This window comes from Sceloporus undulatus, chromosome 9, assembly GCF_019175285.1.
Source record: "Sceloporus undulatus isolate JIND9_A2432 ecotype Alabama chromosome 9, SceUnd_v1.1, whole genome shotgun sequence".
In the NCBI taxonomy this organism is placed as follows: Eukaryota; Metazoa; Chordata; class Lepidosauria; order Squamata; family Phrynosomatidae; genus Sceloporus; species Sceloporus undulatus.
In genome coordinates this window covers 34,005,126-34,027,131 of record NC_056530.1, presented here as the reverse complement: position 1 = coordinate 34,027,131, position 22,006 = coordinate 34,005,126, and the positions used below count along the sequence as shown (strand labels likewise).

Sequence of the window (22,006 nt, the reverse complement as noted above, 5' to 3'; positions counted from 1 at the left end):
GGTAAAAGGCAAGAGCTTAGTCCATCCTGGGAGCACCAAAAAGCAGCACAGATCTCTATTCTCTCATCCATCCAGCCTTTAGGAAAAGAACAGACAGTTATGCCTGCCAGAATTTTCTAAGTTCTTTGGCATCATTTTCCTTTGCATCATCCTTTACATCCTTTGTTACATGCCCCTAAGTTTTACCTTCAACTTATCCATTGGTCATATCAAAATCCATAATTTTGACCCCAAAACCTGCCCTCGACTTATACATAAGGTTGACTTCTAGTTGAGAATATATGGTACCTGCTAGTGAACGTCGCCTACAAAATGTTCAAGGCAGATGTGAGAAAGCTGTGATCCTCCAAATGCTGCCTTTAACAAAACTAAAACTATACGCTGCCTAGTAACTCTTGTTCACACTGAGAGGATAATTGAAAACAAAAACAGGAGAGGAGGAAGCAGAATATTTGTACACATATCACAAAATGATGGATTAATTTATTTACATGTAGAAAAGCATGTAGAACAAGTGAGTGGGGCTTGCTTAGGAAAAGCCTGCCAGATCATTTCTGCAGGAGGAAAAATCTGACATTTATTCCAAACCTTTACTTATTGTTTGAATACAAGAAGCATAAATCCTGGGTGCTCCCTGCTGCTGTTGCACATTGAACGGTGCAGAAATAGTCGCCTTAGAGCCTCTCAAGAGGGCCTGCCAGAGCTTTGAGTCACTATAAAACAATCACAAAAGTCTTTAACGTATTTCTTCAGCTGTGACATCACTTCTCCAGCATCTGAAGCTACAAGCTCAATCCATCTCTTCCAGTTAACACGGCCACAAAGCAAAGTTTGTTTAGAGCTGGATTTGGGTATGGGACAAAGATTGTAACGCTGCTGTCACTGCAAAAGCTGTGTGCTGACAAGTCAGAGATCCAAGTACACAAGGATGTAAAAGGCGGAGATCCAAGTAGGGGGACAGTTCAGGATGAATACTTACTCCCAAATCCCCCACATGGAAGCTGTACATGGTTCCCTAACTGAACTTACAAAATTGCAGGGAAACGGACAAAAAGAAAATCAAACATCTACCTGTCATACAAAAACAACTCTAAACAGAGCCAACTGTATTTGCAGCTATGAAAACTGAATATTTAAATTTAAAAGCGGGATGGGCTAACGGAAATAAGATTTTTTTTGTAGGTGATGATTCTCAGAATAAGATTGCTAGCAAAGGTTCCCCCCAACCTCCCATCCTAGTCAGAATCTAAGCATCACACGCAAGAGTAAAATCCAGTTATAAACAGAAATACAAGTGGAACACCAGCAGGATAAAGTCACAAGGTCAGCTGGCTATCTCCACTTTTAAAGTGAAGAGACAAGTGCATGGTAAGGTGGAGGTCAGGGGGAAGAGAGGAGAGGAGAGGAGGAAGAAGAAAAAGGAGGAGAGAAGACATTCCCTGTAAGTGTAACGCAATAACAGAGATCTGCAACTGTGTTCTGATAAGCTTGTGATCCAAAACTTGTTTTTGATGGACAAGTCCACCGTAGAAACAATGAGTTTAAAAAGAAAAAAAAAATCATGAAGAAAAACAGCCCAGCCACGGAAAGGGCATACTGCATCTCAAAAGCTTGTGCAAAGATGTCAGGGATAGCGCACATTTTGCAGATTGTTTTCATAATATACATGCATTATTGCTTGGAGAGAGACGAAAGATGGAGGTGTCGGCTGCAAGCAGCTAAGGAGCCATCCAGAATGGCATCTGTTGCTTTGCCCGTTGCTGTGATGAAGGGTACTGGTATCCTAAACTCCATGTCTGTGAGTAGCTACCTGCGTTTTTATGACCACCATGGTCTTCCTCTTCATCCGAGGAGTCACCAGTATAAGCCACCAGGCCAAACCCTTTTTCACTGGTTTTCATCTTCTTAGCTGGGTGATCTAAAGAGGAAAAAGAGAAAGAGAGAGAAAAAAAAACATCCCACCCCAGAAGAGAAAGATAAAAAAATAAAAATCCCTCAAATATGTTAATTCAACATTATAAAAATATTGTTAGTTGGACACCATTTCGAGGTCAGAGCCAACAGTCACCCCAGGTAGGAGGTCACGCCACACGGCATCAGCAACGGCACAAGTGTGATCCATCAGAACCATGTAAGAGAACAGAGAAGAGAGAAAAAAAGAAAGACACAAAAAAGAAAAAAAAAGTAAAGTTAGCAAAAAGAGACTACAAGAAGTTCTCCGTTAAAGAATGCATGAAAAAAGGGGGGGGGGGGGAAATCCAACTACAGGTAATGGGTTTTAAGGTTTTCGTTGTCTGGTTTTTTAAAAGAAATCTTAACTAAAAGTACAGGTTTCTTCAGAAGTCTGAGAAGCACCAAAATGCAGGCTTAATTCTGACAAAAGTACAGGCAAGCTTCGCAGCTAAGTAGGGAGGGGAATTCAAGTAAGCATACATATTGTCCAGCTTGCATAAACTACACCTCCTGCCAAAAATGCAATAAAATGAATTAAAAAAAATACCTGTACTTCTGGGACACATAATGGAGGAAACAGTATGACACAGTGCCAGGGAGAAGGAAGAAAGAGGGACTTGATAAAAGGGAAAGGCTTGGAAGGCCAGGGCCACATACAACTGAATTAAAACCTGAATACTACCTAGTTCAGTTTTACACAGGAGTCACTGTTCTTTTGGATCACTCTCACCTAGTTAAAAGGAAATGGGGTTCTGTCACTGTTGTCCTCCCCACTCTCTCAGCCTTAATGTGAGATTCTCCTTGATTTTAAAATCTCACCCCCTTTGACTGTACCTGTACCTTCTATTTTTCTGCTCGATCAAGCAGCCTTGCCATTGCACATGACCAGTTGCCATGTTTTAAAAGTTAATTGTTCCTAAATGGCCTTAAAAAAACAAAGGTCTTCAGGCAGGAACCCATGGAAGAGACAGGCAGTAATGAAAAACCTAGTCATCATGGAAAGAACATACAAGCCAGAAGGCAGTATTTGGTCTCTTAAGAAAAAGGGCTTCTCTCTGCAGAACTGTGAATAATGGGAACGAGAAGTAAATATACAGAGCATCTTGGAACTCCTGTTCAGAGATCTGGCTGTTTATCCAGCAGCTCAGATTTTGTTTCCCAAAAGGCAAATGTCAGGAGACAAACTGTACCTTCACTTTAGTGCTGTGTGTGTGTTCTTCCTATTCACTACTGTAACCTGGGATCACAAGAGGACAGGAACTGAAACTGCACATGAGAACTGAAAGAGAACTGGGGGCATCTTTTGACTTAGCACCAGAAGACAACATTGGGAAGAACGGGGGGGGGGGGGGGGGGGGGGGCCATGGGGAAAATTTGGGGGGGGGGGGGGGGGGGGGGGGGGGGGGGGGAAGGCTGCTCATGTCATAACTTTGCAGGGTCAGCGCTGGTACAGTGCAAGCACAAACCACATCTCCCATCTGTACACGCTCACCGTTGCCACCTAAGGACCCATTTCTGTCTTCAGGTTCAGTTTTCATTCCGGTTACTGGTAAAGCCGGCGGAGGCATCAGCTGCCTGCAAAGGACGAAGGTGGTTACCAACTGGCATTTCAGAAGCTCGAAGGGCCATGAGCATTCAAAGTCATCCCTCAGAAGATATATCTACTCACAGAGAAACAGATGAGGGGAAGCTTTGGCTTCCAAGTCTCTCAGGAGGCTGGACTACAATCTCCATATCCCCCAATCACTGACTACTCATAACAGAGAATGGAAGTTGTAGTACAACATATTTAGATAGTACTGTACTGAGTTCACAGAATCCTAGAGTTGGAAGGGATCACAAGGGCCACCCAGTTCAATGCCCTGGGGAACTGGGAAATACTATTCTAGCATTTTAGGATTATAGGAAAGCAAGAAACATTTTACTCTACCTCTCTTCGCCACTACCATGCCATGCTTAATTTTGTTTAGCATAAACCACACTATAGGATCCAGAACTTACCTGTCCCTCTCTCTCTCCTTTCCTGAGGAACCTGCTGGTTTCGAACCTGCTCCTTCCATCTCGGTCTGATTGGAGAAGCCTGTACCTAAATTAGTCATATGAATGGGTCCATGCTATGAGCAGAAAAACACAGTGGCATTAGCAAATCTAAAACTATGATACAAGCCATTAGCTCCTTAATGAAAATTTGCAGGAGAGCCCAACCTCTCTTCCTCTTTTTTTTTAAAGTGTCCTATATACTACACATCATTATGCTTTCTTTTTCTGAGTCCACAAAGAGGCCGTACAATGCGCCCTTTTTTACGTGGGGGATCCATTCTGGAAAAAAAAAACCCACGTAAAAAAAGGCGTATGCTCGAGCCCCGTTGAAAATAATGAAGCTCATGGATGGTGCAGTGGCGGATGCACGTCCCATTATTCTTAATGGGACGCACTGCCCCTTGCACCCCGCCTGCTCCCACGGGCTCCCTAGTGGCTTTCAGCCACGTATGGTGCGTCCGCGTATGACATGGGCGCACTGTATTTGCATGCGAACATTGACACATTGGCCTGTTACATGCCAATGATAAACCCGTCTAGTAAAAACTAACAGTGGTATAATAAGCCTTTCAAAAGCCCTAAAACATCAGTGCTATTAGCTCCATACTGCAAATGGGAAGAGTAAGGACAAGAAAATCTACAGCTTCTTATGGAAAATCCCAGTGAATTCACATCTGAGATTGACATCTTTTCATTTTGTAATTCATGCTTTTTCTCCCCACCATATAATTCCACCTTGCATTCGAGTTTCAGTTTAATGTGTGGAACATTAAGATTCCTTACCAACTGCTTTTATCTCCTTTTTCTGTGCCCTGCTTTGAGCCCTCATATTTCATATGGCCAGAACTGAATGAATGATCAGAGTTGATCACTTCACTCCTCATGCTATTCATACATCATAGCTCACCTAAGCATATGAATGTAGAAATATCAGAAGCTGCCCTATGTATGTGGTCCAGAACTTGGAAAATATACTTTTTAACAGTACCTATGAGAGTTAACCTCTGAGATTCTGGAAGTTACAATTAAAAGTAACTTTTCTAGAACCTATTAGGTAAATATGTATTTGTCCATCTTGCCTTATACTTTCTGTTCTATCTAGCAGCAGCTGTCCAGGAGCGCAAGCAGTCATCTTACATTTTCCTTATCACTGGCTACCTGATCTTCTTAAGTGAAGGAAATAGGTATTGAACGTAGGACCTTTCGTTCTAATTTAGAGGATATGTTCTGCTACTGAACTATGGTCTATCCCATGCGAAGACACTCCAAACACTTTTTAAAATTTCGTTGGAAGGCTGATTTACCCATTCAAAATAGAACAAATATAAAGCAATTTAGAGAAGCAAAAACAAAATGGTCCCATAAAGCTCAGAACATAAGAACTCCCTTGCTCCCTCCTCAATCAGAAAGCCTCAACATCTCAAAGAAATGAGGGTGTAAATTGGGCCAGTTCAGAAAGGAATTTAAGCTGATGATGGACAATTCAGGATTGCAGATAAGTAACTGTCTTGCTGCACTTCAGGGAGAAAGGAATCTTTGGCTTGCCTGGTGTTGTTAAAATACAATCTTTTACCATTTTCCATGCTGGGAGGGACTCCGGATTTGTACACCAAAGTATCTGGAAGACCACTCGTTCTCCACTATGCTTATTTTAATCTTACTGGTACTGTGATTCAATAGCTCAATTACTCTGTTTTGCACTTTCCCCCACTTTTCCCTGTCAGTGCACAGCTATCCGATTGATCTGTTTTGGGTGGGAGGCAGGCTATAAATACTTTTAAATGAAATAAAACAGTTCTTTTTGCTCACAAGATCAGTCTGAAAAAGGCTGTTACAGAGCCATCTTTGCTGAAGTCAAGCAGGAGAACACACTGAGCTGTCCTGGGTTCCGTTATGGAAGAAAGTGGGAATGCAAGTGTAATGAAATAAACAGAGGGCTTCTTGAAAAGGAAGAAAATTCTTCAAACACATGGCATACATTTTGTTCTCTCAAATAGGTAAAAAATTCTGAAAAGTATGTTATTAAAAATCTTAAGATCTTTACCCTATAGCTAGGTTTCCTATAGCTAGGTTGTTGCTATGATTAGAGTGAGGAGGAGACAAAAAAGCATTTGTGAATAGGCTTAGCCATTAATAAGCTTATGTAACTCAAGATAGTTTGGAAATGATTTAACTGCTGCTTTCTTTGGGGGGGGAGGACAGAAGAGTGTGGGAAGCAATTCTGATCTCTCATAATGTTCCTGAAATGTAGTGGCCTGAACGTTGATTGCCAATGAATACAACGTGGAATGTGGTCATCCTCCCACTGAAACCTAAATGGCATTATTTTCTAATTTAGCAATGAAATCCTTCATCCATGCCTAACTTAAAGAGGAGGTAGGCCCAATGCCATCAGGCCTCCCTAAAGGAACTGAGCCCTCCCAGAAGGCATCTGACTCCATCCTGGCCTCTGAGGGAGAGAAAGGTAGGCCAACGCCTTCCCTAATCGGTCCTAATCAGAGTAAGAAGAAGGGCCCTCCCTCCAGTCCATTTGCCATGGTCCGGGCCTCAGAGGGAGGGAAGATCTGCTGGACTTTTCCCCTTCCCCACTGCCATTCCCTTCTCCTTTTGTGTCTTGTCTCTTTAGATTGTAAGCCTGAGGATGTTCCAATTACAATTGTTAAGCCGCGCCTGATAGCCTGTTGGCTGAGGCGGGGTATAGTATTATTATTATTATTATTATTGTTAGTAACGACCTAGTACTAGAATCTATTTGGGGGGGGGGGGGAATCTTGTGAATCTGCCCTTAAAAGCAATTACTAGAAAGGTAGTTACTGAAGTATGCTTCTGTGCCTTCAAGTCATTTCCAACTTATAGGGTTGAAAGAAAACTCACAAGTTTTTCTAGGCAAGACCTGTTCAGAGGGGGGTTTGCCTTTGCTTTCATGTGAGGCTGAGAGAGTGTAACTTGCCCAAAATCATCCAGTGGGTTTCCATGGCTGAGTTAGAATTTGAACCCTGGTCTCTAGACTCATGATCCAATACTCAACCCACTACACACCAGGCTACCTCACCTGAAGTCTGTTAACCCAAAAACTTGGGGACACCTGGTTTTGATGCAACCCCCACTAATCCCAGTTGTTGTACACAATTTCTGGAGGGGCTCCACATTTGGGAATGAGGGTTTTTGATTAATCCCCAGGGAAAGAAAGCATCTCCACCTCTCAACTAGGCTATCAAAATCCAATAAAAGCAGGGTGGGAACTTCTTTAAAGGCCTAGGACACATTTATAAGGGACATTTCTCATCTTCAGATGCCATAATGAAGCAAATAATGCTCTGCAAGGGAACTATTCCATCTATACCAAGCATTAGAAGTGAAAACTGACTCTTCTTCAGTAGAAAGGGAGTTCCCTCCCCTATGCGCATCTCCAAACTGACATGATGCAAGCTCACTTTTGTAAGAAAAATCAGCTCCAACGATCTATGAAGTGCAAGTTTACGAATGGCATCAGCCACCTAGCAACTGAAAGAAGATTGGGAAACAGGCAATAAAATGACTGTGTGTCACCTGGTATCCTAGCAGCCCAGATTCATGCTCATCTGGCAGCTCTTCTGTGAAGCGCCTCTTCTGGCCAGGCTGGGGCTGGATTGGCAACTGTGTATTGGCTGGCAAGGTTGTCTTTACAGGGGCAGCTGGAAGAAGAGGGGTGCTGAGCGGTGCCTAGAAAGCACACAGAAGAAGTTAAAAAAACAAGAAAAGCATGCTGGAATATCTGAAGGCACATTAGTAAAAGACAAACTCGCAAATCACTGCTGTAGGTACTGGGCTGGAAGAAAAGTGTTTGAATGAGAGGGAGGCACTCATCCTCTTTTTTGTGAAAGACCCCACTGCTACTCTTTCAAGTGTATCATTGTTTGGGCCATTACCTGTAACCCAGCACCCTCTCATCAAACTTCACTGCCTGAAGCTTTCTGCCAAGGTTGTAGAAGGTATTCAGTCGTGCAGTTCATTTCAGTTCTGCTACGCTTACATCAGTGGCTATCAAGACTGGTGGAGAGCTCAAGATGGAGGGAAGTAATTCTGATTTTGTCCTTTTCTGCTTACCATGCAGGACCACGCTTGTACAATCCCTTAATACTGGATGGGATGTGGGGGCTCGAACGCTGTTTTTGAGACTGCCCCTAAAGCTGACTTTTAGGCTGTTGTTGTTGTTATTATTATTATTGACCTCTCTACCATTCCCAGCCACTCCTGTTTCTCAGTTAATCAACCAATTATTGCCTGTTGAAATGTGCAAAGAAAGGACTAAGAGAGTAAGTGGGAAGCTAACATGAAGGAGTGGTTTAGCTGGCAACAGTTTGATTTGGGGTGAAGACAGTGGTCCTTTTCCCTTAATGGATCAGCATTTACTGGTTTACTCTGTACATATTCATTCATTCTAATTTCCCAGAGAAGCTCTCTCCTTCAGTGTTTGGATGTTCCTCTGGAATTCAAGTGTTTGAATTACAAGGACACCTTTTGTGACAGCCTCAAGTACAGGAAGCAATCCAAGCATGGGGCTTGTGAATTTCATTGGGTCTCTTTTCCACCCATTATTTGAGCAACAGAGAAGATTCCCTTCTCAACAGCTCTGTAGTAATGAAGTAATAAATGAATCCAAGCTATGCAGCATAAGCATAAGAACTGGGTCAGGAGGCAAACATCAGAGTAAAGGTGCCATCAAGTAAAGGCTAGCTAGACATGAGCCATAGAAGCAAGGTCACAGCCATCTTGCAGCCCAGTGTGACATACCAGTCAGAGAGACAGACATTCACCCACCACAAGTAAATTACACTGGTGATTAGCAAATTATTTAGCCCACCAAATATTGCAGGACTGCAACTCCAAAGCCAGCATAACCAATAGGGAGGGATGATGGGAGATGTACAATGCATACAAGACCATGTATTCCCCATCCTTGAGTTGCTTACGCACAAAGAGAATTAAACAATGCCTTTATGCTATATCACAGCAATTTAAGGATATCACAAAAATCATCACATTCTTACAATAAACACCAAGATATATACTGCTGTTGTTTTGTGCCTTCAAGTCATTTCCAACTTATGGCAATCATAAGGAAAATCTATAAAGAGGTTTTCTTGGAAGTTTCTTGAGGGGGGGAGCTATTGCCATCCTGTGAGGCTTAGTGTGTGTTACTTCCTCAAGGTCACCCAATGGATTTACCTGGTCAAGTCAGGATCTGAACCCTGGTTTCCAAGATATATACCCAGTCACTTTAAAGGAAGAAATAATTAAACCCACAATTCTCCCATTCACACAACAACAGACTACTGGTCATGCAGGAACACACATATACAAAAAAAAAAATTCATTAGTTGTCAGCTAGGCAACCTGCTGCCTTACCTGGCCAGTACTAGCCGGTGGTTGCACTTGTGTAATTGGGTACTGGGTGGGTACGGGTGGGACGCCAGTTGGGAGAGCCAGCACTCCTGGCGCCAATGGTACAGCAGGAGGCACAATACCTGGCACACCATAAGGAGGCTGTACCGGTTGCTGAGGCGGTGGAACCACAGGATAGCCTGCCTGGAAGCCACTGGGTGGATAATATGGAGGTTGAGGGGGAACCGTCGTCACAGTTGCAGGCTGTGCAAATCCTTGTTCGGACAAAAAAGAAAGGAGGAATAATGTGACAAACAGTGCTTACTTTAATCTCTTACCTTAATTCTTATGTAATGTCCTCCAACTTCTCTTCAAAACCCACCTCTTTCATATGGATTTTGATCTATCATTTTTGTCCTTCAACACATACACATCATCAAAACTAAAACTGAATACCGTGAGGAAGTTCACACTGTTAATACATACCTGTTAAGGGCACTGCCGTGGTTATTTGGTTCACGAACCGCGAGTATTCAGCATGAACCTTAGAAGAAATCAAGCAGGGTCAGATACCAATTATTGGATGAATGGGATACTATTCTAATGAGACAATGAAAGGCCTTGCTTAAATGTATCTGGTTTAGCAAACATTATTAAAACCGTAATGCTCTGAGTTGCTTTCCTGCACTACAAACGCAGGAGGCTATGCTATATTGACTGCTGCTTGAGCAGCACAGAAAAGTTTCCTCCTGAACCAATGGCATCAGATAGAGGCCTGTGTCCCTCCCAGCCTAAGCAACTGCTTGTCTCTATGCATTTGCTTACTTTGAATATCTAACTTCTCTACTTTCTAATAATAATAATAATAATGTTTATTTATATACCGCTTTTCCAAATTAGATCAAAATAAGCCCATTTTCTCAGAACAAGTGACAAAGTAAAACCTCAATGGGAGAACTGAATATTTTCCAACAAGAATCGAATAAACTGTATGTGATCTGAGTCAAAATAAGTGTTTTTACTTACAGTTTGTAATAAGTTTTCACAGAGTTTTTTGGCAGCTGCAAGGCCTTCTGGTTTGGGATGGCTGTAAAAAAAAAGCCACTAGCATAAAATTTTTGTGGAAGTGCCAAAAGAGAGCATCCTAGGGTGAGTAGTTTGTATCCCTGAGATACTTATGTCCATTCCATGGGCCTGTTACAGACTGCCAAAATAAAGCTGCTTCGGGTCTCTTTGAAGGCATGCTATTTAAATGATGCATGGGTCCTAAGAGTCCGGAGGTCGCGCCAAAGCCACACTCCATTCCTAAGCACCGGAGTGCAGCTTTGGTGCAGCTTCCGGATTCTTAAGATGCATGCATCATTTGAACAGCATACCTCCAAAGAGACCCGAAGCAGCTTTATTTTGGCAGTCTGTAACAGGCCATGGTGTCCTTACCCTAATTTCAAAACTGCCTGCAACCAACAAGTACCAGATCTCTTACAAGAGTAATCCACCCTCTTATCAGCAGTCCAAAGCAAGAAAGGCACATAAATGTGTATCAGAAAAAATAGCAGGTAGTGTCCTGTACTGTAAGCATATCCCTTAAAAAAATAAAAATAAAAACCTGCTGACAAATTTATTGGGAATACCTGGTTTATTTAATCTGAAATACGCTATCACTTTAACACCACAACTCCACATTTAGGACGGCATAGAACCATTATGTCTAAAGACAAGTCACCCAAGCAAGAAAATTCCCTACCTGATATAAATGTACATAGGCTCAAAAGCTTCTCGACCAGAGGCAGGTTCGATACAGCCAGAGCCCTTCCCTCGGAGGAACACCTTGGCACCGGTCTCAATCTGGATATGCTGCAGGTAAGAGCAGCCTGGGCCTTCCACTTTCTCCTTTACATTGAAGGTAGGTACAGCATGTTCCAAGCCAACAAACAACTTGTCTTGGACGTAGTGCATCTGTGTATACATGCAGGCAAGCATTTTCAGGCTTTTTACATCACCAAAAATGCAGGAATGGATTAGAGGTTTGCCTTCCTCTCCACTCCTAGATGTGTCTATTCTGCTATATCTACATACCTCATTTATACCCAGCTCCAAAGAAATAAACTTTCATTGAACTCTGCCACTTGAGTGGGGTGAAGGCTAAGTTCTATACTCCATGAGAGACCAATGATGTGTTGGCCAGGGCCCAATTCCCCACTAGAATATACACACATGCCCCAGATGGTATACCCCCCCACCCTGTAACCCTAATACCTGTTTCCTCTGCAGACCCCCCCAAAATGGCAAGTGACACTTCAGCACTTCTTATTGTCATTTTGGGGACTGCAGAGAAAGGCAAAATTGATAGTATGGGATTCATGATTGCTTGTGGACAATGTGGGGCATTTTTTTGTGCTTTCACACATTCAGGGGAGATGGTTGCATGGTTTTGGGGCAAAAACTGTTCAAAAATCATACTGAATTAAAAAAAAACTTTGGGGGGAGGGTTGGGGGAATTTAGGGGCCAGAATAATAATTGTTTTTAGCTGCTTTTAATTGAATTTTTATATAAACACTCTGTGTTTTTATTTAGTCTGTAACCCCGCTTCAATCCAATGGGAGAGGCGGGGAAACATAAATATACTATCATCATCATCATCATCATCATCATCCTCAATAGGGTCTAGGGCCTGCATGTAGCCTCTGCTTTACCCACCCTATTCTCACTTACCCAAGAGTAAGCCCCATTGAACTTGCTTGGTGAAAAAAAAAAGATCAAGGGGGTAAACATGATCATACTCTTTAAACACCTCAAGGGCTGCCAGAAAGAGGAGGGTGCAGCACTCAATTCAATCTAATGGTTTTAAGTTAGAGGAGGGTAGATTTTGATTGAACATTAGAAGGAACATCTTGACAGTGAGAGCAGTTAGCAATGGAACCAATTGCTTAGTCTCCTTCTCTGGTTATCTTCAGAAAGAGGCTGGACAGTTACCTGCTGGGGGTGCTCTAGCTGGAGATCTTGTATTGAGCAGGGGGCTGGATCTGATGGCTCACAAGCACCTTCCAACTATGATTCCATGATTCTATGGATGTAGATTCCACCCTACAATTCAACCCTCAAGACAGTACTACCATCCAAAAACTATAACCCCCAAATGGCATATAGCTAACAACTGCAGGTCTCAGAAATGTTATATTTTTCACTCCAGCTAGTTTTGCATTTGTTTACTTACATGGGTTGGAAGCACTATTCATCCCATGCTTATAATTTGATCACCAAAGTAGAGGCAGACCAAGTATTACTAAGAAGAAAGGCTGTGACTGGGAGGTTTCAGTGAATCAGAGTTGGACTTGGTGAGTGAGGAAGTGGAGCATGACAAGGAGAAAATTCAAAGAGTTTTGCCAGACAGGATCCCCCATCTCCAGTGTACAAACTACAGTCCTGGAATAGACCAGTTGATTCTGCAATGCAGCAATGTCTAGGCTAGCTTTTCTCAACCCTTGGTTCTACAACTTTCACTATTCCTCACCATTGGCCATAGAAGCTGGGACTAATGACAATTACAGTCTACGACACCATATTGGGGAAGGCTGGCATAAGCTTTGTTGGATAGCACAGTGAGGTCTTTGCTCTTCTGCAAACTGGACCCCTCTCTCCATCCCATTTCTCTAAGAGGATGGTATCAGCAGAATCTTGCTCAACAGATTATGCCTTCTTAGTCCTCTACATATGGGGCCAAAGTGACCCAATACACACAAAATTCAAGCATAATCATCAACAGGTGTAATGTCCCATGCAATATAAGCAAAAAGCTATTAAGAAATCCAAGTACAGCACCATAAAGCTGAGACTAAGACTATATTCAGTGCCCTTGTCATCAATACATACTCCTCCTGACTGGAACGGGGGCTTCTGGCCAACAGCTGGAGGCAGCTGAGCGATGGGAGCAGGTTGGTGGTAAACAGTAACTGTGGCTCCATTAAATGTTGGACTGGACCCAGTAGCAGCTTTTACAACACCATTAGTAATTATTTCTTTGATTCGGTTTACAGCTCCTGTGGGGAAAATTAAAAAGCACTTGTGAAGAGACACATTAGAAGGGACCCAATTGCCACAACAAAGGACAAGTGTATCTCAGTCCTGATTCACTGAGGATAATGCAGGTTTTCACTGTGAAAATTTAAACAGGCACACACAGAAGAACACATATCAACTCTGTTCATGCCTAATAACATGTGGTCTGTTGAGGTCCAGTTTGCTGCAATGTACAAACTGGCTATAAAACCATGGTTTGCAAAATAGCTGGAAATCACAATCTGAACTCAGGGTTTCCTGGTGCACTGCAAAGTCTGGCTTGTTTAAACCATGGTTTACTGTTACATTCAGACTGGCAATCAGGCCTTAATTCCACAGATGCCCATCCTGAAAACCAGAATTGACAAAAAGGTGGAAAAGAATAAAACTATAAACGGGCAAGATAAACCAGTTTACCATGCAATTGCTTAAGCAACAAACCACTATTCATCATAATGTGCAAATGAGCCTCTGAAAATCTATAATATGTTAAGCCCAAAATAAAAAGACCTTCTTTCTTGAACTGGTATTGTATGTTTCAATGGAAATTAAGCCAATAGCATCTGTCCTGGGTTCAGAACCCTGCTAGAAGAAACTCAAGTAGCAAATGCTAGGCTGTGACCAGGCAGGGTTATGTCAGGCAGATGAATTGTATTTGATTACATTTTAATTTATTGCTGAGTATCTGTATCTCACTTTTTCAAAACCTGGGGGCTCTTTGAGAGGCTCATCAGAACGTTAAAAAGCAAATTATTACCCTTTTTTAAAAAGGCAGATGACTATAAAATCAAAATAAGCTAGTCAATGATTGCTAGACTAACGGTATGATTCAGTACAAGTCATTATACCGTACAGTAAAGACTCTGTACAGTACAACTGTACAGTCAGCCCTCCAGATCCATGGATTCTTTATCCACGGATGCAACCATCTGCCATTTGAAAATATTCCTAAAAGATATACATTCCAAAAAGCAAGCCTTGATTTTGCTATTTTACATAAGAGACACCATTTTACTATGCCATTGTATTTAATGGAGATGGAGGAGCCATGGATTTTGGAATCCATGGGGAATCTTGGAAGCAAACCCCAGTAGATACTAAGGGTCCATTGTACCATTGTTCTTGTACCCCTATCTGAATAGAAGAGGTCATGTGGTAGCAAATTATCCTGTAATTTTTTGAGAAGTGCCATGTATATGAATGACAGCATATAGAAACACAATTCTACACACAGGCTGCACCCACACAGCAGAAATAATCTGGGTTGACATCAGTTTAATTAAGAATTGTGCTGGCTGTGCACCGTAATAAATATTCATTCATTCAATTAAGAATGGTAGTTTGTTTTCGCACGAGAACAAACTACTATCCCCAGAATTCCACAACATTGAGTCATGACAGTTAAAATGATGTCAACTCAGATTAGTTCTGTAGTGTACATGCAGCCTTAGATTAGATCCTTACTTTTGGAAGTATTTACCATGATGATGCAACTACTACATCTTCACAAATGGCAAAAGAGACTGCTTAAGCAAATAATAAATAACAGTTAACAGACAGTAGTGGTGCAGTTTGATTTCACAACCACCATGTGCCTGTAAGAGTAAGACCGCCTGATAGATTCAACTGATACAAGATATTTTGTATAACACTCCCATCAATGGTATTAAATCAGAATTTACTTACTATCAACCAGTTCTCGTGTCTGCCCCTGAACATGCAAGTACAATGGACGATCTCTGTTTTAAAAGAAACAAATAACATTTGTTTTTTCACCTTGAAACCAGGGTTGCCAGTTGAGATAACATACTTCCTCTGGGAATACACATTCAAATCAAACATTCCTAATCAGGGACAATACTTAATAAAAAGAACACTGTCTCTAACTAATTTAGGAACAGATTTAAAGAGCACTATCTTCCCATCAGGTCCACCAATCTCACTCTCTCCTTCTCTCTCTTTCTCTCTCTCACTGTTTCAGGCACAGACAAACATTTATTTATGCAATTTATATACTACCTTTCTCCCAATATACTTTTTTCCAATTTTTATTATATATCATAAAAAACAAGCAAAAGATAAACAAACAGCAGATACTCAAACAGAAGAGAGACAAAAATAAACTGTTAAAAAAGCCAGGACTTCCAAGGACCTCATCCTTAGCGGATATTCATGTTCTAAAATAACTTTGTATAAAGAGTTTATAATTACTGAACTGCAACTCATCCGATTCAGTTAAACTGAACATCTTAACACTAAATTATACAAACATGATTAACAGAGTTTGAATTCTTACATCACTTTCTAATTGACTAACTCTAATCAAAAAGGTGATTTAAAGTTCTAGCAAAACATCTTATCTCTAAATCAAAATAAAAATTTAACAGTAGAAGAGCAAATATAACTCATTCATTATTAGATAATTTCAACAGGGTCCGAATTTCCTTCAAAATATCTGCCCATTTGGCATTAAACCAATATACTTATACTGTATTACAGTACAAGTTAAAACAAAGTAGCTAAAACCAGCAAATAATCCAATTAAAACATTTAAAATAGAATTTATTATAAAAGCTGTTAACTTGTCATGGTGATGAGCTTATTTAATTACTCCAATTGGATTTTTTATATTCATTACCTCACTCCCCCTGTTTCATCTTGCAATGTATTTTTATCAAATTTACTATTTAATTAAGTTTTATGCATTTCTCTCCAATGAGATTTTAGGCTGCATCAATAAAAGTATAGTGTCTAGATCAAGGGAAGTAATAAATAAATAAAATAAAGTTTTTATTTCTATCCCGCTCCTTCCTGTGATCAGGGCGGCTTACAACAAAAGTTAAAACATTCATACAAAAACATTAAAAATACAGAGTATCAAAGCCATCTTATAACAATAAAAATAACAGGCAAAAAAGCCCCATAGCCCAACCTCTTGGCCACGGAAGAGGAGGGAGGCCCACAGGATTTTAGTCGGGGAATGCCTGTTGGAACAGGAAAGTTTTCAGGTCCTTCCTGAATTGGGCCAGGGTGGTAGTCGAGCGGAGCTCAATGGGCAGCGTATTCCAAAGGGCTGGGGCAGCAGTGGAAAATGTCCTCCGTGTAGTGGAGGATAATCTCGCCCCAGGCACCTTCAGTAATTGCTGCCCAGACGTTCTGAGGGTGCGAGGCGGAATGGACGGGGAGAGGCGGTCCTTTAGATATCCTGGGCCCAAGCCACTCTATTCTGCTCTGGTCAGGCCCCACCTGGAATACTGTGTCCAGTTCTGGGCACCACAATTACAAAAAGGACATTGAGAAACTGGAGCGTGTCCAAAGAAGAGCGACCAAAATGGTGAAGGGTCTGGAAACCATGTCCTATGAGGAACGACTCAGGGAGCTGGGGATGTTTAGCCGGGAGAAGAGAAGGTTAAGGGGTGACATGATAGCCCTGTTTAAATATTTGAAGGGATGTCATACTGAGGAGAGAGCTTGCTTGTTTTCTGCTACTCCAGAGACTAGGACCCGGAGCAATGGATGCAAGCTCCAGGAAAAGAGATTCCAGCTCAACTTTAGGAGGAACTTCCTGACAGTAAGGGCTGTTCGACAGTGGAACACACTCCCTTGGAGTGTAGTGAAGTCTCCTTCTTTGGAGGTCTTTAAGCAGAGGCTGGATGGCCATCTGTCGGGAATGCTTTGATTTGGATTTCCTGTACGGCAGGGGGTTGGACTGGATGGCCCTTGAAGTCTCTTCCAACTCTACGATTCTATGAAGGACCAACTCATATCAAAGTCTGCCAACATGACCAAAGATAAGGGTTACTGGATGGTGTAGTCCAAAAGAAAACTATTTGAATTTCTAATACTAATCTCTTTCCAAAGTATCAGTTCCACTCACGTGGCACCACAGTTCAAGTGGGGAGGACTTGAAAAATGCAAACACAAAGTTCAGCATGTCAGGTTAAAAGAGCTCAAAGAGTACAGCAGGGAATAAAGCCTAGCCCCCAATAAGCTAGAAATCAGCTGCCTAAAGGCAAGGAAATGGTGGGGATTCAATATTAGACAACATATTATATTTAAAAAGGACAAGTTTGTTATCTGCTAAAAATAAAACATCATAATTTGACAAGGATATTCAGAAAACTGTTCTGTTCTAGAATGATCAAGGAAGTGATAAAGCTGAGATACGCACCCCGGTCCAACTTTTGCTTTTTCCTCTGCAGTCATGTACCTCCCTCGAGTTGAGACTGCTGCACCACTCAGCTTACTTATCTGCAGACAGGGAGGAGACAGAAACTGCATTGGTTAGGAAAGCTAAGGTGCTCCCAAAGTAAAGAAACAGAGGTCTGAGGTGTCTGCAAACACCATGCTTTGTGTGAACTAAAAAGGCCACATAGAGGTTATTCCAAGATGCAAAGGATTAGGAAATACAAACAGGTCAGACCTCATCCTGTGTTTGTCCTCTGGTCAACAGGTTTCTACATGTTAGGGGCACATCATTGATTTCCACTTCTGCTACGACAAGGTCATCTTTGCTTTTGCTGGCTGCTGGACTTTTACCGGAAGCCTGAAGCTAGAGAGAAGAATGAAAGTACACTATAATCCTAGCAACTAAACTCAGAACACAAACACAAGTTTTTGTGCCTTTTGGAGGCAAAGAGTAGGAAATTAGTTTCTTGTATTGGTTCAGCCCAGAATCCAAAGAGATGGACAGACATTCACTGACAAGGTTTAATCCATTCTCATTCTTTTTTCCTCACAATATGACTAACATTAGTGTTTACTTTGTTTTGACAATTATAGCAATCCCATCTCATTTTTATATTTATTTTTATTGTATTTCTAAATTGTTCACTAACCAAAGCTCTTTGTCAAGTGTACAGACAGTTAAAAATATAAAACGCAACAATAATTGCAATAGAACAGTGGTTTCCAACCTTTCTAATGCCGTGATCCTTTAATACAGTTCCTCATGTTGCGGTGACACCCAACCATATTGGAGTGGTGTCTCAGTTCCTAAGACCATCGGAAATATGTGTTTTCTGATGGTCTTAGTCTTCTCACAGCATTCCAGAACCTTCTGGATCCAGTCCTGTTCCACTTTATGGTCCTGTGCCTTCAAGTCATTTCTGATACATGGCAGACCCTAAGGGTGACCTATCACAGGATTTTCTTGCCATGATTTGCTCAGTGGATAAAAAGGGCTCACTGTATATACTACACCAAAATGCAAACATACCAAATGTATTTGACTGTGGCATGCCTCAATGCCTACCTTTGCTCTAATTGCATAAGTAGTGTTAGATCTTAATAAGCCTCCTGTGAGATGGACAACCAATTTATGCCCCCCCCCATTAGTAATGAAACATGAATTCATTTGTGTAGCTTAAAAGCCACAACTCATAAAACTACTTCAAGAGAGTAGTTTTATTGTTTGACCTGCTAAAATTCTATGACATTTTTACTTTCAGAGTTATTAATGCCAATAACTACAATCATTTTCTTTTTAAAAAGCAATAATTTTTTTCACTAATCTTTTCATGTTCATTTAACAATGGTGGAGACTCTTATCATTCTCTGAGGCAGTGTGTTTCACTGTTGAGCAGCTCTTACTGTTGCGTTCCTGTGCTATTTCTTCTCTGTATAATATTTGGACTATTTTCCAGATGAACACCTGCCTTCAAGAATAGAACCTCGCTCCCTGACTTAACTCAGTTTAAAGCTCTTCTAATCAGATCTTTCAGAATGCACAGAGCCAATTATTCATGTCCACTATTTTTGTCCCCCTTTCTGGGCCATATCTTTCCACTGGAAGGACACACACAAAAAATACCTGTCCATATCGTTCAGCTTCCTACCAAGATCCACATAATCCACTGTAATATTCTGAAAGGTATGTCTTGCTGTATCACCGATTCCCATGTGGATCAAAAGGAAGGGATACTAACAGTCAGTGGGCTCAATGAGTCTTTTCAGTCCCTCTGTTACATCATGGATGTAACATCAGAGAGCACACCTCTCAAGATATTTTGTCAGGCCCACAAACTACCAATTCTGTACCTCTCAGCAACTACCACCACCCCTGATCTTTCTGAGATTTGGCAGAGCCCATTCCATGAACTGAATCTTCCAAGTCTCATGCATATTCTCTGAGGATTAGGCATTAGGTCTATCCCTCAGCATATACAGGGTGCTTCCATTGAAACTGCCCTTTGTCTTGCAATCTAGTCTCATTTGGCTTCATCTCCTGCCTTTATCTAGCTGGCCACTGACCTTGTCGGTTGAATTTGTTGTTGGTTTCAGCTTCCCTTTGGCCATTAACATGGCATTTATTTTGGCTGCCACAGCAGCTGCTGCATCTAGAGCACCCAGAGGGGCTGCCGAACCCTCAGATCCCGATATCCCGGATACGCCGTCTCCATTGCCCTGAACGTGGCGGCCAGCTACAGGGGTGGTAGCAGGAAGAAGGAAGAGAGCTGGAGATGGCCCAGGCTGATCCCACTTGCTGCGACGCCTGAAAAATTGAAAAAGAATTTGGGATCCTATTGCAACTGCTGCTTACATCACTCAATTGTAAGATGACTAATAAAAGCTACAACCAAAGCTGAGGAAAGTTACTTTTCTGCACTTCAAATTCCACTGCATGATGGGCCAAAAAGTAACTTTTCTAAGTGCTGGTTAAAGTGCCACATTTTAACAGCTCAAACCACTTCCACATTTGTTGCCTCTTTAATTGTTACAGCATCTGGGCAACCCAGAATATATCATTTAAGTGAGATTCAGAGCCCAGCCCAATTGATAGGCCTCAGTAAAAAAAACACAACTCGATCATAATCCATTAAGTCCATGCACCCTCTCTCAACTTAACTCTGAGTGCCAACCCCAGCCAAAGGCATTTTGCTACCGGAGGCAGAACAGCAAATAGCACAGACCACCACCAATTGAGTCCAGGTGCCCTGAAAACCGGCCAAGTTATTTTGGCACATCAAGTAAAAGAAAATCCCGCAAAAGCATCTCCTCACCCCCAGTAAAGACACAATCACAGCAAAATGAATTGCTCAAGAATATGGTCCTTCTTGATGCTCCTCAAATTGGCTGCCTTGTCTTGCCTGATGGTACAACCAGGGATATGAAATATCAAGAGGCGGCTAGTCTCAACTGGTAGATCATCTAATGCTTCTGAAAGATCTTCGGGGCTTGGATTTTGACTGCTCTGCTGTGGAAGGCAGCACCATGCTGAGTTGACAGGGCTGTTTCAAGTCATCAAAATCATAGTCCCCACCTGACTGTGCTACAGTCTGTGCAAAGCAGGTGTAGGCAACCTGGAGCTCTCCAGATGTTTAGGATTACAACATTCTTCATCTACACTGTTGGCCATCATAGCTTGGGCTGGAATTGAAACACATGTAGGGCTACCAGAAGCTGCCTAATCTTTATGTAAAGTATATGTCCTACTTAAGTAGCAGTCTGCTGTTATCAAAAGTCAAAGTGACAGGTCCATCTCATCCAAGGATGTGGAATCTTTGGTCCCACATTATTGTTGGATTTTAATTTCCACAATCTCCCAGCCATCTTGATTGAGGCAAAACATTTGGAAAGACAAAGCCTCTCCATCTCTGATAAAGGCAAACATTGCCTGCTATGATGAAGGGAACCGGTGTGAGGAAGGCCCAGGGAAATCAAGATTCCAACTCCCTTACTAGGTGATCTCAAACCACACACTCACTCACACTGTCCCAGCCTAACTTTCCTCCCAGGGTGATTCAACAACAAAATAAGGAGGAGAGAACCTTATATAATAGCCAGGCCTCTTTGGAAGAAATATAAGGCAGAACTCTAACTAGTAATCGCACTGACTCTCTAGGTTCTCAGGCAGGGGATCATTCATGCTATCAGGCTTCTTTCTACCACAAGTACAGATATTAAACATAGGAAATCCAAACCATATGCTGTACCACTCTCCTCTCAAGCAGATCCTAGTGCAGAAAAAGAAAGTTGTAGCCTAGTTAATAGTTTTCAAAAAAACTGAATAGGGAATTTTCTTGAGCACAGCATTATCTACTGTTTTACAATGCAGCTGGATCCTGGAATCTGTAATACTTAACATGGCATTTGTCCATCATTTTGAGGGTTCTGAAGTGCATCCTATTCACCTGATTCTTATAACCTGAGCTCTGCACAGCAGACGTAACTACTATGTATGGCAGACAGAGGGGTAAAAGTTAAGCAACAGCCTTTCTTAGGGTGCTGATGAGTCTACAGAGGACTTATAGAATTGTACATCACTCTCATAGTTGGATGGACAAGGTCTGGGGCCTACACATGCAAACCCTCACGGGGACCTAGGAGCCCACACACATCCCCCTATCATTTTTGTTCAGTTATATTCAGTAAGACCTTTGGATCTCTAAGAAACATAGGACAATTTCACCACTTCATCTGCCCCCCCCAAAAGTGCTTCATGCCAAAGGAAGAGTCTATTTTTCCCAAACAGAAGTGTCATTGTGTAAAGAGCCTTTTTCAATAAAAAGAAACTTTAGGGCAGTGGTGGCGAACCTATGGCACACGTGCCAAATGTGGCACTCAGAGCCTTCTCTGTGGGCACGCATGATG

The 22,006-nt window shown here is 41.8% G+C and overlaps 1 protein-coding gene and 1 non-coding gene across 6 annotated transcripts in view; both read right to left on the bottom strand.

Moving 5' to 3' along the window:
- Positions 1-451: 451 nt before the first annotated feature.
- Positions 452-22,006, bottom strand: part of KHDC4 (KH domain containing 4, pre-mRNA splicing factor) — a 24,254-nt gene continuing 2,699 nt past the window's right edge. The window contains exons 2-14 of one of the 5 annotated variants that reach the window (XM_042439588.1): positions 19,667-19,907; positions 17,838-17,966; positions 17,586-17,665; positions 15,101-15,153; positions 13,229-13,395; positions 11,102-11,313; positions 10,384-10,444; positions 9,844-9,901; positions 9,382-9,632; positions 7,543-7,695; positions 3,955-4,067; positions 3,446-3,528; positions 452-1,918 (exon numbers count right to left, since the gene is read on the bottom strand). In XM_042439588.1, coding sequence (XP_042295522.1) covers positions 1,719-1,918; positions 3,446-3,528; positions 3,955-4,067; positions 7,543-7,695; positions 9,382-9,632; positions 9,844-9,901; positions 10,384-10,444; positions 11,102-11,313; positions 13,229-13,395; positions 15,101-15,153; positions 17,586-17,665; positions 17,838-17,966; positions 19,667-19,907 — 1,801 coding nt within the window. In that variant the 3' untranslated portion in view covers positions 452-1,718. Of the gene's footprint in view, positions 3,312-3,362; positions 3,529-3,954; positions 4,068-7,542; positions 7,696-9,381; positions 9,633-9,843; positions 9,902-10,383; positions 10,445-11,101; positions 11,314-13,228; positions 13,396-15,100; positions 15,154-17,585; positions 17,666-17,837; positions 17,967-19,666; positions 19,908-22,006 lie in introns of those variants that run through there. The other 4 variants (XM_042439587.1, XM_042439589.1, XR_006100702.1 and 1 more) reach the window with 4 other exon arrangements.
- Positions 12,941-13,068, bottom strand: LOC121916355. Its single transcript, XR_006100847.1, has one exon.